The 15,324-nt window shown below is 43.6% G+C and overlaps 1 protein-coding gene across 1 annotated transcript in view; it reads right to left on the minus strand.

Annotated features, from left to right (window-relative positions):
* LOC139401652 (titin-like) overlaps positions 1–15,324 on the minus strand; it is a 178,632-nt gene that overhangs the window by 75,291 nt on the left and 88,017 nt on the right. Inside the window, exons 123-154 of the mRNA XM_071145731.1 lie at positions 14,936–15,202; positions 14,481–14,747; positions 13,976–14,254; positions 13,454–13,862; positions 13,170–13,294; positions 12,791–13,057; positions 12,431–12,700; positions 11,992–12,294; positions 11,568–11,870; positions 11,286–11,473; positions 10,963–11,077; positions 10,582–10,866; positions 10,340–10,491; positions 10,005–10,152; positions 8,896–9,073; positions 8,702–8,823; positions 8,307–8,594; positions 7,916–8,212; positions 7,617–7,803; positions 7,367–7,482; positions 4,898–5,197; positions 4,409–4,708; positions 4,197–4,302; positions 3,902–4,098; positions 3,442–3,747; positions 3,074–3,352; positions 2,591–2,890; positions 2,147–2,449; positions 1,572–2,042; positions 1,165–1,467; positions 716–1,015; positions 228–524 (exon numbers count right to left, since the gene is read on the minus strand). Of these exons, the coding sequence (XP_071001832.1) occupies positions 228–524; positions 716–1,015; positions 1,165–1,467; positions 1,572–2,042; positions 2,147–2,449; positions 2,591–2,890; positions 3,074–3,352; positions 3,442–3,747; positions 3,902–4,098; positions 4,197–4,302; positions 4,409–4,708; positions 4,898–5,197; positions 7,367–7,482; positions 7,617–7,803; positions 7,916–8,212; positions 8,307–8,594; positions 8,702–8,823; positions 8,896–9,073; positions 10,005–10,152; positions 10,340–10,491; positions 10,582–10,866; positions 10,963–11,077; positions 11,286–11,473; positions 11,568–11,870; positions 11,992–12,294; positions 12,431–12,700; positions 12,791–13,057; positions 13,170–13,294; positions 13,454–13,862; positions 13,976–14,254; positions 14,481–14,747; positions 14,936–15,202 (8,028 nt within the window). The remainder of the gene's footprint in view (positions 1–227; positions 525–715; positions 1,016–1,164; positions 1,468–1,571; positions 2,043–2,146; positions 2,450–2,590; positions 2,891–3,073; positions 3,353–3,441; positions 3,748–3,901; positions 4,099–4,196; positions 4,303–4,408; positions 4,709–4,897; positions 5,198–7,366; positions 7,483–7,616; positions 7,804–7,915; positions 8,213–8,306; positions 8,595–8,701; positions 8,824–8,895; positions 9,074–10,004; positions 10,153–10,339; positions 10,492–10,581; positions 10,867–10,962; positions 11,078–11,285; positions 11,474–11,567; positions 11,871–11,991; positions 12,295–12,430; positions 12,701–12,790; positions 13,058–13,169; positions 13,295–13,453; positions 13,863–13,975; positions 14,255–14,480; positions 14,748–14,935; positions 15,203–15,324) is intronic.

Consider the following 15,324-nt stretch of genomic DNA (forward strand, 5'->3'; position numbering starts at 1 on the left):
TGAATATTCATGGAGGTTAATGAAGGGAGAACGACAATAGTAATGGCTGGAATGGAATGGAAGAGACAGTGGTATTTGATACTATTCCATTCATTTTGTTCCAGCGATTACAATGAGCCTGTCCTCCGATTCAATGTGACACCAATGCAGGCCACTGTTGTTAATGTATTAAGCATACGTTTGTTGTCATTGTTTTGAATAAGCTTTCTGATCATTGGTTACTGTACCTTTAGGATCTCTGACAAAGACTGATTCAGTCAAGCCAGGAGTTCCTTCACCAGCTCCATTGACTGCGATCACACGGACCAGGTACTTGGCTCCTTCTCTGACTCCATACACCGTGAAGGCCCGGGTCTTCCAGGGTCTCTCTGTGGAGCGGGACCAGTCATTGGTGCCTGCTAGGGTCTTGTCAACATGGTAGCCCAGGATGTCTCCACCTCCATTGGAGGCAGGAGGATCCCATTCCACATCAATGGAAGACTCAGTGGTGTCAATGATTCTTGGGAACGGCGGTCCAGGTGGCACTATGGGACAAACACATCAACAATAACATATTGTATTTGATCATTGTTCGACAATGAAACTTAATCACAATGAATCATTGTGTTGTATTATATTGTATTGATTTTGTGCATTTTGTATGCTTAAATTCACAAAATTAATTTCCATGCAAATGGACAATAAAAGGTATGGTATCATAATATTGTTGACTTACAGATTGGATCCTGGCATGTCATGGGATCAGACGGGACGCTGAACTTCCCAGGCCCAGCTTGGTTCTCAGCAGCCACCCTGAAGATATATGTCAGACCCTCCAGTAGGCCTTCCACATTCATTTCTGTATCCTCCAAAATGACCCGGTTGACTCTGGTCCAATGGGTGCTGTTGATCTCACGACGCTCCACCCAGTAACCAAGGATGGGGCTGCCCATGTCGTTTGGCACCTCCCAGGTAACCAGCATGGAGTTGGCTGTGATGCCGTCAATCTCAGGCTTCTCTGGAGCCTCTGGTGGGTCTAGAATAAGAAGTGAACATCACAGTTGTAAGAACAAAGTACAATCACGACTAACCCAGACGTGCAAAACTGGTTGAACTGACATCATTATTTCAACCTGATTTTGAATGTTATAGACATGATACAACTATTAAAAATAAATTATTTACCAAATGGATCCTTGGCAATAATTGGCTTAGAGATACATGGTGGTCCAGGACCAAACTTGTTCTCAGCAGTGACACGGAAGATGTACTCCTTCTTCTCTATCAGTTTGGTCACGGGGTATCTACATCCTCTGAGCGTTGAGGTTACTGTGATCCATCCGATCTCCACCTTGGAGTTGTCCTTCCTTTCCAAGGTGTAGTTCAGGATCTCACTGCCACCATCATCCATGGGAGGATCCCACTTGCAGATGACAGAGTTATTCCTGATCTCCTCAAACCTGAAGTTGATTGCAGGACCAGGTGCATCTGTAAAAGGTAAAGTAAAAGGTTTTATACTACGTTTTCAAAATGCGTCAACAACACCAATAAATTAATGTAAACAAAAATATTAATAAAATATTATATCTCACCTAGCACATTGACTTCACAAGTTGCAGAGGCAATACCATGGTCGTTCTCGACCTTGATAGTGTACACGCCATGGTCACCCCTGATGGTGTCCCTGACAATGCAAGAGGATTCTCCCCTCTTCTTGTCATGGATGGTGAGACGTTCCTGGAGGGTTGGGTAGTCAGGGAGTTCCTCCTCAGGCTCTTCATGGGCAGGCTCTGCAGCTGGAGCCTCAACCTCTCCCTCCTTGACTTCCTTCTTTTCTCCTTCCTTCACTTCCTTCTTTTCCTCCTTCTTCACCTCTTTCTTCTTAACAATGGGTTTCTCTGGTCTCTTCTTCATGGCTTCAGGTCTGATGACCACGTCGTTCCTATACCATGTGATTTGAGGGTATGGGGATCCAGAGATGTTGGCGTCCAGTCTGATCTCAGCACCTCTCTTAATGCTCATACCGGACTGCAGACTTCCACTGAGGAACACCTTGGGTGTTTCTGAAAAGAAAACAACCACATTTAGAAATGACAAATGACCTGTCTGAAAAATCGTATCATTGTTTTGAATTGTAACGGTTTGAATAAAATGTATCCTTCCTTACCAACAGAATCAGAAGCCTTCACCATTGGTGTGCTGCGTGATGGGTCGCTGACTCCGGCAGCATTCTCAGCTCGTACACGAAACTGGTATTGTTTTCCCTCCCTGAGATTCCTCACTGTGTAGGACAGCACAGGCACAAGGAAGTCGTTGCATCTTGTGAAGTTCTCATCACCCTTCATCATCATCTCCAGAACGTAGCCCATAATCTTGCAGCCCCCATCATACATAGGTGGTTTCCATGTGAGGGTGATAGTCTTAGAAGTAGGGTTGTGGGTCTCAACATCTAATGGAGGGTCAGGGCGCTCTGAAATATTGAACAAGGAACACTTAATAAATCCAATACAACTCTTTAGAAATGTTGTCTTTCTTGGAAAATAAAATCATCAACTTCGAATTGGTTTTCATTTAAGGTGTTTCTTGGACACAAAATAAATATTTCACTCACGCTTCTGATCCTCTGCGATCACGGGGTTGCGGAGCTCAAGGTACTCCCCACCACCAATCTTGTTGACAGCTTTGACCCGGAAGTAGTACTCTCCATTGGGGATCAGATCCTTGACGGGCCAGCTGACTTTGTTCTCTCCAGACATCATGTTGACATAGGTCCTCCGGCCTGCCTCTCTGCGCTGTAGCACATAGTGGAGAACAGGGCTGCCACCATCATAGTTGGGAGGATCCCAGGAAACCTTGCAAGAGCTCTTGGTGATTTCACTGGCAACAATGTCTTTGCAGGGACCGGGCAGGCCTGTCAAAACAAACATGGATATGAAGATTTGATCTTGATAGTTGTAGTATGCTGGTGCTAGTAAATCATATTTCTAATATTTTCAACCAAATAGAGTATTTATGTCAAATGTAATGATTACACTATTAGGGACACCATGGAATATGGAAGTAATAATATTATTTTATTTTGACACAAACGTACCAACAACTTTAACATTGATTGTTCCGCTGCAAGTTCCCAAGGAGTTCTCCAGTGTGACCTTGTACTGGCCGGCGTCTGCATGCAGACAGCTCTCGATCTCCAGGTGGCAGGAGAGGTACTCCTGTCTGAAGGTCATTCTTTCATCGTCCTTCAGCTCCTTTCCGTCTTTGTGCCAGGTGATCTTGGGTTTGGGCACTGCTCTGAATGGGATGGGGAGATGCCACTTCTCTCCCTCAATAATCACAATGTCCTTAGTCTGGAACTCAAGGATTGGGATGCCTTCAGGAGGGAAAAATATAGTATAATCAGATATCAGTATATAATATATCTCTGGAAATGGAAATATACATTATTGAAGGTTTACTTACAGTCAGAGTCCTTGGCATAGACCTTCTCAGAGATATCAGATGGCTCACTAACTCCAACAGAGTTTATGGCACGGACTCTCAGGACGTATTGTTTCTCTGGGATGATGCCCTCCTCTGTTTTGTATTTGAGCTCCTTGATTGGGCGAGAGTTGATTCTCATCCACTTCTCAGTACCAGCCTCACAGAGCTCGATATGGTAGCCAGTTACAGGGCTGCCACCAGTTCTCTCTGGTGGTCTCCAAGCAATACACAAATGGTCTCTGCTGGCTTCAGTGATGTGAAGCTCAATTGGAGGAGAGGGTACACCTATAAAAAACAATACAAAGACAAGTATTATAACATTGCAGATGTGGGTTTCTTCGTTGGTAAATAGATGATCAATTATAAATCACTCATGCAAGTAAAACAAATTTAGCCATAAAACACAGTGTTTTTACTTTAAAAACAGAAAAAAACCCACCTGTTGGATCTTCAATAGCAATGATTTCTGTTGGTTCACTAGGGTGTCCAACACCGGCTTCATTCTCAGCACGAACCAGGAACTGAACCTCGGTTCCTTCAATGACGTCTGTAACTCTGTACTTGCAGTCAGCACCTGAGGTCTTACCACACTTCACCCAGCGGGTGCCCAGTTTCTCCTTCTTTTCAATTGAGTATCTAATAGAATCAAATATTCCCAAATGTTATAAACAAGCTTATATGACAAAAGTACACTCTATGACACTCCTATAACACTAGAGTTGACCAAAGTTTACCTCAGAACTGGTTTGCCACCATCATTCTTGGGGGCGTCCCACTGCAAGTCAACATGTCTCTTTGACACTCCATGGACAGAGAGATTATATGGTGGTCCAGGGGTAGCTGAAAATAGGAAACAGTACTTAGAAATGGACTTAGCAACCTTTGCATGTTGTAAGTGAACACCAGTTACATACAGTAACACTATAAACAGTAACTATGATCTTACTGAAAGTATCTTTAGCCATAATGGAGTCTTCCAGTTCACAGAATTCACTGGGTCCAACAGCATTCTCAGCAGCCACACGGAACACATAGAGGGAGCCCTCATTCAGTGGAGTGACCGTGTACTTCAGCTCCTTCACAGTAGTGTCCACTGCCTGCCAGCCCTTACGCCTGACATCCCTCTTCTCAACAATGTAGTTGGTGATGGGTGAACCACCATCCTTCTCTGGTACTGTCCACTTCAGCTCAGCACTGTTACTGGAAATGTTGATGACATCCAACCAGCGTGGGGGTGTAGGAGGATCTGGAAAATGAATGCGTCATCATCAACCATCTACTCAGTCAACCAACCATGACACACTGAACCGCTTCAGATGGAATTGATCTCAGTCTGTGTGTCACAAATGACACCCTATTCCCTATATAGTATACTACTTGTGACCATAACGTTAAAGGGAATAGGGTGCCATTTGGAACGCAGTCAGCTACTTACTGAGTCTCTCCTTGCACAGAACTGGATCGCTAGGCTCGCTGGGCTCACTCTCCCCAGCGATATTGACTGCAATGACCCTGAAGGAGTACTCCTGTCTGTCCATCAGGCCTCTCAGGAAGTGCTCCAGGATATTGATTCCTTCTGAAACACGAACCCACTGCTCAGTTCCACTCTTCAGGAGCTCAATGATGTAGCCCTCGATCTTGGCACCACCGTCATGCTCAGGCTTGGTCCACTGTAGGAAGGCAGAGGTCTTGGCCACGTCTTTGACGGTTGGCTTACCAGGAGCCCATGGAGGATCTGTAGGAAAATAAGACATGTTGTTTTGGTTAACAACATTACATTGCATAAATGATTAATGGTCTGTTGATTAAATACAATATATATATAAAAGTATGTGGACACACCTTCCAATTAGTGGATTTGGCTATTTCAGCCATGCAATCTCCATAGACAAACATTAGAAGTAGAATGGCCTTACTGAAGAGCTGTGACTTTCAATGTGGCACCGTCATAGGATGCAACCTTTCCAACAAGTCAGTTCGTAAAATTGCTGCCCTGCTAGAGCTGCCCCGGTTAAAAACTTCTTAGGGCAAGGCCCTTTTTCTCTCAATTTCCGCCTGAATGACGTGCCCAAAGTAAACTGCCTGTTACTCAGGCCCTGAAGCCAGGATATGCATATAATTAGTACCATTGAAAAGAAAACACTTTGACGTTTTTTTAGAAATGTTAACATAATGTAGGAGAATATAACACAATGGATATGGTAGGAGAAAATCCAAAGGAAAACCAACCAGATTTTTTCTTTTTTTGAGAAACCATGGTCTTACAATGTCAAGTATAAGGGCATACTGGAAATTAGCTCCCAGGATGCAATTCCTATGGCTTCCACAGGGTGTCATCAGTCTATGTTCAAGGTTTCAGGCTTGTAACTTCCAAAACAAATAAGAAATATCAGTTTTAGTAGAGGGACACAGACTTGGATATTCGTGTTTGCTCGCACTATGAAGACAGGACATCTGCTAAAATCGGTTGAAACAAGGTTTAGGGGTAGATTTTCGGATTCCTTTCTCTGCATGTTGAATGAGTGGATTACTCAAATCGATGGCTCCAACTAAACAGACTTTTTGGGATATAAAGAAGGATTTTACCTAACAAAACAACACTACATGTTATAGCTGGGACCCTTTGGATGACAAATCAAAGGAAGATTTTCAAAAAGTAAGTGAATATTTAATCACTATTTGTGAATTTATGAAACCTGTGCCGGTGGAAAAATATTTTGATGTGGGGCACCATCCTCAAACAATCGCATGGCATGTTTTCGCTGTAATAGCTACTGTAAATTGGACAGTGCAGTTAGATTAACAAGAATTTAAGCTTTCAACCGATATAAGATACTTATATCTACCTAAATGTTTAATATCCATAATTTGTATGATTATTTATTTGAATTGTGCACCCTCCAGTTTCACCGGAAGTTGTCCCGCTAGCGGGACGCTGAGCACTAAAGTGCTGTTATTGTGAAGTGGAAGCGTCAAGGAGCAACTCAGCCGCGAAGTGGTAGGTCAGACAGGCTCACAGAACAGGACCGCCGAATGCTGAAGCACGTAGTGCGTAAAAATTGTCTGTCCTTGTTTGCAACACTCACTTCCGAGGTCCACACTGCCTCTGGAAGCAACATCAGCACAATAACTGTTCGTTGGGAGCTTCATGAAATGGGTTTCCATGGTCGAGCAGCTGCACGCAAGCCTAACATCATCATGCGCAATGTCCAGATTTGGCTGGAGTGGTGTAAAGCTTGCCGCCATTGGACACTGGAGCAGTGGAAATGCGTTCTCTGGAGAAATGAATCATGCCTCACCATTTGGCAGTCCGACGGATGAATCTGGGTTTGGAGGATGCCAGGAGAACGCTACCTACCCCAATGCATAGTGCCAACTGTAACATTTGGTGGCTGAGTAATAATGGTCTGTTTTTCATGGTTCGGGCTAGGCCTCTTAGTTCCAGTGAAGGAAAGTCTTAATGCTACAGCATACAATGACATTCTAGACGATCCTGTGCTTCCAGCTTTGTGGAAACAGTTTGGGGAAGGACCTTTCCTGTTTCAGCATGACAATGACCCTGTGCACAAAGAAAGGTCCATTCAGAAATGGTTTGTTGAGATCGGTGTGGAAGTACTGGAGTGCACAGAGCCCTGACCTCAACCCCATCAAACACCTTAGGGATGAATTGGAATGCCGACTGCGAGCCAGGCCTAATTGCCTAACATCGGTGCCCAACCTCACTAATGCTCTTGTGGCTGAATGGAAGCAAGTTCCCGCATCAGTGTTCCAACATCTAGCCTTCCCAGAAGAATGGAGGCTGTTTAGCAGCAAAGGTGGGGCCAACTCCATATTAATGCCCATGATTTTGGAATGAGATGTGTCCACATACGTTTGGTAATATAGTGTATGTTGGATGTATTACCAATAGGATCCTTGACCAAGATCTGGTCAGTTTCCTTGCTTGGTTTTCCAGGTCCGGCGAGATTCTCAGCCAAGACTCTGAACTTATACTTCTTCCTTGTGGGTAGTCCTTTGACTCTGCAAATCAGGAACAATCACATAATCAACACCACCATCAAATGAATAGCTACAACCAGAAATTAAATCAACACTGTCATTACTGCCTTCAATGGCGAAAATGTTAATTAACTAAATGTATTCTAACGTCTTACTTGAATGTTGTGTCTCTGATTGGGATCTTGTTGCATCTGATCCATCTGTTCTGGTCTGGTTCAAACCTCTCAACCCAGTACCCAGTGATAGGACTACCACCATCCTCTTCAGGCTCATACCAATTCAGAGTCAGGCCATCTTTAACAATATCAGAAGGCTCCAGCTTAGTTGGCGCACCAGGAGAATCTGAAAACAACAGTTACAGACAATTTTAGCAACAAGCCAGAAAACAAAATAATGCTCTAAAGGAAATACAATTGTATTGCTTTGACTAAATACAAACATAAACTTAACATACCAAAGGCATATCTGGCAATGATTGGCATATGTTCCGCTGGCACACCAATACCAAACTGGTTCTCAGCAAACACTCTGAAGATGTATTCCTTGAAAGCTGTCAGGTTGAGGGCCTTGAAGTTGGTCTCTTTGACAGTGGAGGAGAGCTTGTGCCAGATCTCGCTTTCTGCGGCTCTGCTCTCCACTATGTAGTTAGTGACCTTTGCACCTCCGTCATCTCTGGGAGGGTTCCAGGCCAGGAAACAGGACTTGTTGGTGATCTCAGAGATATCAAATGCAGCTGGAGGACCAGGCTTATCTGTTCAAGACAAATAGAAAACAATGTCAGAACATTAAAGAACACACTTTTAAACAAGTGTTTCCTCACAAATAAAGGTGACAAAATATGATACCTAGAATGTTGACGTCAACGGTTGCAGTAGCACGGCCACAGCTGTTGTGTGCTTCAATGATGTAGGTAGCTGTGTCCTCTCTTGTTGTCTTGCTGATAGTAACAACGGAGTGACCAGGCTTGTCGTCAATAGAAACTCTATCGTCACCCTTCAGAACCATGTCACCCTTGGTCCATTTCACTTTAGGTACGGGCTTTCCAAGAACATCAGCTGGAAGCTCAATCTTAGAGCCAGCTTTTGCGGTCAGTCCAGCAAGACATTTGACATCCAGAAGAATCTCTGGGGGGTCTGTGAGATTATACAGAAAATGTGTTATACTGATGATACAGAAACCAATTTCAGCCACTATGCAAGATGTTACACATACAGACATGGAGCATTTACACAAAACATACCTTTAGGATCAACAGCCAAAATCTCATCTGTAGCCTTGCAGGGTTTGCTGGCACCCAGTCTGTTCAAGGCCTTCACGCGGTAGGCGTACCACTGTCCCTCAATGAGACCAGTCACTTGCAATCTAAGAGAAGTAAGTTAGTCTTTCAAAACAAAACAAAAATGTCTTCGAGATTTTTTCTCTGGTTCTACTTACTTCAACTCAGGGACCTGATCTCCGCAGGACTCCCACTTGTCTGTGCCACGCTGGCACCTTTCTATGTTGTAGCCCTTGATTCCAGTGCCGCCGTCCCACTTGGGTGGTTCCCAGGTCAGGAAGATGCCAGAAGCTGACGTGTCCCTCCATTTCAGGTTCTCAGGTGGGTCTGGCACGGCTTGAATTCAAAAGACAGGCATGTCAATGATTCAGAAGAGTTCTAATTTAAATGACAGGCATGTCAATGATTCAGAAGAGTTCTAATTCAAATGACAGACATGTCAATGATTCAGAAGAGTTCTAATTCAAAAGACAGGCATGTCAATGATTCAGATTAGTTCTAATTCAAAAGACAGGCATGTCAATGATTCAGAAGAGTTCTAATTCAAAAGACAGGCATGTCAATGATTCAGATTAGTTCTAATTTAAATGACAGGCATGTCAATGATTCAGAAGAGTTCTAATTCAAATGACAGACATGGCAATGATTCAGAACAGGTCTAATTCAAATGACAGGCCTGTCAATGATTGTGAACAGCTAGAACTCAAATTACAGGTATGTAATTTGCCAGCAGCATACCACCCTGCATACCACTGCTGGTTTGCTTCTGAAGCTAAGCAGGGTTGGTCCTGGTCAGTTCCTGGATGGGAGACCAGATGCTGCTGGAAGTGGTGTTGGAGGGCCAATAGGATTTCCTCTGGTCTAAAAAAATGTCCCAATGGCAGTGATTGGGGACACTGCCTTGGGTGGGACATTAAAACGGGTGTCCTGACTCTGAGGTCATTAAAGATCCCATGGCACTTATTGTAAGAGTAGGGGTGTTAACCCTGGTGTCCTGGCTAAATTCCCAATCTGGCCCTCAAACCATCACGTCACCTAATAATCCCCAGTTTACAATTGGCTCATTCATCCCCCTCCTCTCCCCTGTAACTATTCCCCAGGTTGTTGCTGCAATTAGAGAATGTGTTCTCAGTCAACTTACCTGGTAAAATAACAGATAAATAATGTCAATAACTGAGAAAAGTTTGAATTCAAATGACTCTTATGTCAATTATTGAGATGTCAAAACAATGGATTGAGTGCACAGCATAGGCATTGTACTACTTACTGGCAGGGGAGGACACATTGACTGGCTCGTCAATGTAGGCAGGCTCTCCTGGGCCACACTTGTTGCAGGCAGTAACCCTGAACAGATACTCTTTACCCTCAACGACATCAGTGACAGTGAACTCCTGGTCTTGAACACCAGTGATCACCTGGGGAAAGACAGTTAGTGACATGTGTTATTACATTTATAATAATCTTATTTCATGTTTAACAAGGTATAAGCTGTGGCCAAAGATAGACTACCAAAGATTGTTCCAGCCTTATGTCCCGACTGGAAAAGTAAGTAATTTCACATGTGTATTGCTGTGTGGTTTAAAGACTTATGTTCATCCATACCTTGACCCAGGTCTTGCGGGATACGTCACGTTTCTCAATCTGGTAGCCAGTCAGAGGGCTTCCTCCATCATGCTCTGGCGCCTCCCACATCAGGTGCACATGCTGTCTGGTCACCTCGGCAACCTTGAAGTCTTTGGGTGCACTTGGGGATGCTAAAAAATTTGAAAAAAAGAGGGATATGAAGGGAAAAGAAAGAATTGCAGTATGTTGTGTTTCACCACAAAGCTCCTCACATCACTTACCGATAACGTTGACTTCAATCTCTCCGGAGCAACTGGTAATATCATTCTCCAGAGTAAGAGTGTATACACCTCTGTCTGGACGCACACTTGGAGTGATGGTCAGTTCTACGTAGGTACTCTTTGTAATCATGGACACACGTTCACCAGCAGTGAGTTCCTTATCAGCGAAGCTCCACTTTGCGTTTGGTGTGGGATATCCAGAGATAGGGACACGGATAGTAAGGGGATAAGGAACAATGACCTCCAGGCCATCCTTGAATCCACTCAGGTCCATTGTGGGGCCAACTGAAGATAGAAAATAATGACCATTGTTATGACAAATGCACAACATTTAAAATGATGTATGTCTTCAAGGTTAGTGAAAAGAGAAACCAAATGTACCATGTGTATCATCAGCCAGCATGGGTCCCAGTGTGTTGGATGGGTCAGACACTCCAGCTGCATTCTCAGCCATCACCCTGTAGTTGTATTTTTTGCCATATTTCAGGCCAGATATCTGAGGAAAATATGGAAGAGCAGTATTCTGAGTTGAGATACGTGTAAGCAATTTAAGCATACATTTAGACAATTTAGTAAATTGATGTCAATGGGAGACTTGCATTCAAGTCAGAATACAACACAAAATGTATGATAATTATACTGCAAATATTATATGAAATCTCCAAGAAACCATTTAGGAGCTTTTCATCTTATAGGATAAATACCTTGTAGGTGAGATCCTGGCAGAGCCTGGCGTTGCATCTGAGCCAATGGTCTGTTTCGTCCTCACATCTCTCAATGATGTAGCCAGTGATCGTGCTGCCTCCATTCTTCAATGGGATCTCCCATGTCAGCTGGACTGAGTTCTTGTTCTGCTCTGAGGGTACCAGGTTCTGTGGTGGGCTTGGCCTCTCTGGAATAACAAAAACAAACATGTTTGTATAATAAAACAGTTCATGTATTTCATTAATAACATTTCAGCAACTTTCAGAACTGAAATAACTTACCAATGGGGTCCATGATCTTAACCGGATTGGTAGCAGCACTTGGTTTGCCAATGCCAGCCTTGTTTTCAGCCTTGACACGAAATATGTATTCCTTGTTCTCAATGACGTCATTGATGATTGCGCTGCGATCTGTTGCTTTACTGATCATTGCCACAGCCCACTTCACAGAGGTCCTGTCACGGGACTCAATGATGTAGGATGTGATCTCAGACCCTCCATCAGACACTGGTTTTTCCCAAGAGACTGTGGCACCAAACTTACTCACGTTTCCAACACTCACATCCTGAGGAGCATCAGGCACATCTAAAATATAAAGCCAGGTTGTAATTCACTTTTCTGGTCGGCAGTTCATTGTTGGAACCAGTTACGTTTGAATAATGATACTGCACGAGGTGATTATTACAATATCAAATAGTTTGCTTACCAAACTTGTTCTTGGCATAAACACCAGGTTTCTCTGTCTCAACATTTGGTCCACTACCCACTCTGTTGCGAGCACAAACACGGAATAGGTACATGGATTCCCTCTGGAGTCCGGTCACAGTGTATTCTGGAGCGTCAGAGCGGTCAGTTGCAAGAGTCCATGTCTTGCGCTTGACATCACGCCTCTCCACCACGTATGTAATGATCTTGCTGCCACCATCGCTCTCTGGCTCTTCCCAGACCAGGCTGACCTCACCATCGGCGGTGTCAACCACGTGAAGGCTCTTCACGGGTCCAGGGACATCTGTGGGAGGCAAAAATACATGAATAAATGGAATCCATATGAACCACAACAAATTCCAAGAAAAAGATCCCTTCCAAGAAAAATATCCTTTCCCGTTATCCATTCAAATACCAGAGTGGATTGAAAGGCAACTTACCAATGACATCCAGATTAATGAATGCCTCTCCCTGTCCGTGTTTGTTCTTGATGATAACCTTGTAACGTCCCTGATCGGACTTCTTAGGGTCCTTCAGCCTGTACTCTGTGCTGTCCCCAACGGTGTGGATGTTGTCCTTGGGCAGGCTGACGTTATCATAGAACCACTCAGCCTCAGCTTTAGGATACGCGCTGTAGGGCACGAACATGACGATGGGCTTTCCAGCGTCTGTTACTAAGCTCTGATCCATAGTCTTGATATTTGGCTTAGCTGTAGAGGAATAAACAATTATAAGATCAAATAATAAAACGATTGATTTATTGTGGAATCGGAGAGGATATGAAGCCTATGATGACATACCTGCCAGTTCCAGCTTGGCTCTGGCATCCTTGTCTTTGGCGATGATTCTGTACTCTCCCTGGTCACGAGGCCTGATCTCACACACCTGGAGTCTGTGGATCTTGCCCTCGCTCATCATCTGATACTTGTCACCCTGGACAATGGTCATGTTGTTCCTCAACCATTTGACCTCAACTCTGTCTTTGTTGAGCTCCACCTCAAACACAATATCAGAGCCTGGAGGCTCAAACACATCCTGAGGTGGTCTGACAATCTCAACTGCGGTCTCTGGAATAAAGATTACACAAGAAATTGAATTTGTGAAACATGAATTCATACAGAACGGTTAGAAAAATTAACTCACACAAACAGAATCATATAATGAATTCAAGAGGCTTGCCTTCAACAAAGAGTTGGGCATGTGATCTCCTTTCATCGACGCCACACGAATATTCACACTCATCATCTGGTCTGCACTCCTTGATACGCAGCCTGCAGGTCTTGCCCTCTTTTTCAAAGATGTACCTTGCAAAAAAAACAAATGGATAATGTTACAATACACTTTTCTGTATTTAATGAAAATCCTGGGGTGGCCCTTAGGGGCAAATTAGCTTTTAAGATTTAGTTTCAGTGTCAATAAAGCGACAGTGACCGTGCCTCATAGCAGTCTAAAGGTTTTCCTACCTGGGTCCCTCTCTGATCTCACGTCCATTCCTGTACCATTTCACCTCAGCCTTCTCCTTGGTGAGTTTGCAGGTGAACTCAGCATCCTCAAACTCAGTGATGGTCTGGTCTTTGAGTTGTGCGGAGAAGTCAGTGGGGGCTTCGCTGATGATCATCTCAGCTGTAGATTTGTCATCACCAGCCATGACGGTGTATTCACCCTCATCAGCGAGAGTACAGTCCTTGATGGTCAGTGTGTGCTTGTATTGGTCCACCCTGTAGAGGATGCGTTTGCTGAGTGTGATCTCCTGACCAGCCTTCATCCATTTCAGAGTAACCTTCTGCCTGTTGACCTTGCAAGAGAAGCTAACAGTCTTCTTTTCCTGTGTGTCACAGTCCTCAAGAGGTACAATGATCTTCAGACTCTCCTCTGTTGACAAAACAAAGAAATCAGTTAGTCATGTAGCTCAATTCAAACAAAAATAAGACATACAACTACATCAAATTAGCCATTGGTCAAATTGATAACAAAAATGTGTTCACCTTTTACGGTAAGTTTGCCAGAGCTCTTGGCATGTTCACCACGGTGGTTTGTCAATGTAATAGTATAGTTCCCTTCATCTGACTTCTCAGCATCCTTGATCCTCAGAGAGAACACGTTGTCTTTCTGGATCATGACGAACTTGCTGCTCTCAAACATGGTCTCATCGTTCTTCAGCCACTTAGCTTTTGCTCCCTCAGAGTTCACCTCACAGTTGAAGACCATCTCTTGTCCCTCTTTAGCTTCTGTATCTTTGATCGGTGTAATGATCCTGAGTTTTTCTGTGGAAATCAAAGTGAAAGAAACACAAGTTAGTAGGTCGAATTAATAATTTCCCCAAGGTTGCCTCTAAGAAAATCTTAGAAGAATATTACTTTATTGTCCAATTGTACATGGAGGTTAAACGGAAAATGTACTTTATCGCAACCACTCCGAAAGACACATACTGTACACATACATGTTGGAGAGGTTGAAATAGAAAAGAAAACAAACATATTGATGACATACCAAGAACAAGCAGGTCAGCCGTAGCTCTGGTGGTACCAATGAGGGCAACATAGGCTCCCTCATCCTTGGGTTCAGAGTTCTTGATAACAAGTATTCTTCTCTTGCCATCACAGACAATGTCGTACTTGTCCCCCTTTTCTAGCTCCTGATTATCCTTCATCCATTTGACAATGAATGTGTCTTTAGAGACTGAGCAAACAAACTCAGCCTTTTCTCCCTCAACCACCTCCTGACTCTGAGGCTTGGCGATAAACTCAGCCGCCAGTTCTGGAAGAACAAAAACAGATTAGTGTATATGCTCTCATTTTCCATAAATACTTTTATCTGCATCCCTTGATTTGGTTTTCATAATAGTACTGCCAGTGTGGAGCCCCTACCCAGGATATTTAATTTCTCCACCGGACAAAGATCTTTAACTGACTAAATTAAACAGAGCTCATGTCTGATTTCATTACCATTTATTTTCAGGTTTCCAGTTGTCTGTGAGCTAGACAATTTGCAATGGTACTCTCCAGCATCATCTGTTTTGAGATCCTGAATGATGAGTATCCTCTTCCTGCCATCTACGATTTGATCGTATCTTCCTCCCTCTGGAAGTTCCTGGTCTCCTTTATACCATATGACATCAGCTTCGGCCTTTGACACTTCACAAATCATCTTCACGCTGTCTGTTTCTGTTCCCTCCACGTTAGATAGGTTCCTGGTGAACCTAGCCTCTTCCTCTGCAAAGGAAATACAATATAACCGTTAAGTCAATACATTATGATAAGTCGATTATAGTATATAACATTAAAATGAATTTATTTTCTGTGTCCCAAATGGCACCCTATTCTCTATATAGTGT

Source organism: Oncorhynchus clarkii, chromosome 3 (assembly GCF_045791955.1).
Source record: "Oncorhynchus clarkii lewisi isolate Uvic-CL-2024 chromosome 3, UVic_Ocla_1.0, whole genome shotgun sequence".
Lineage (NCBI taxonomy): Eukaryota > Metazoa > Chordata > Actinopteri > Salmoniformes > Salmonidae > Oncorhynchus > Oncorhynchus clarkii.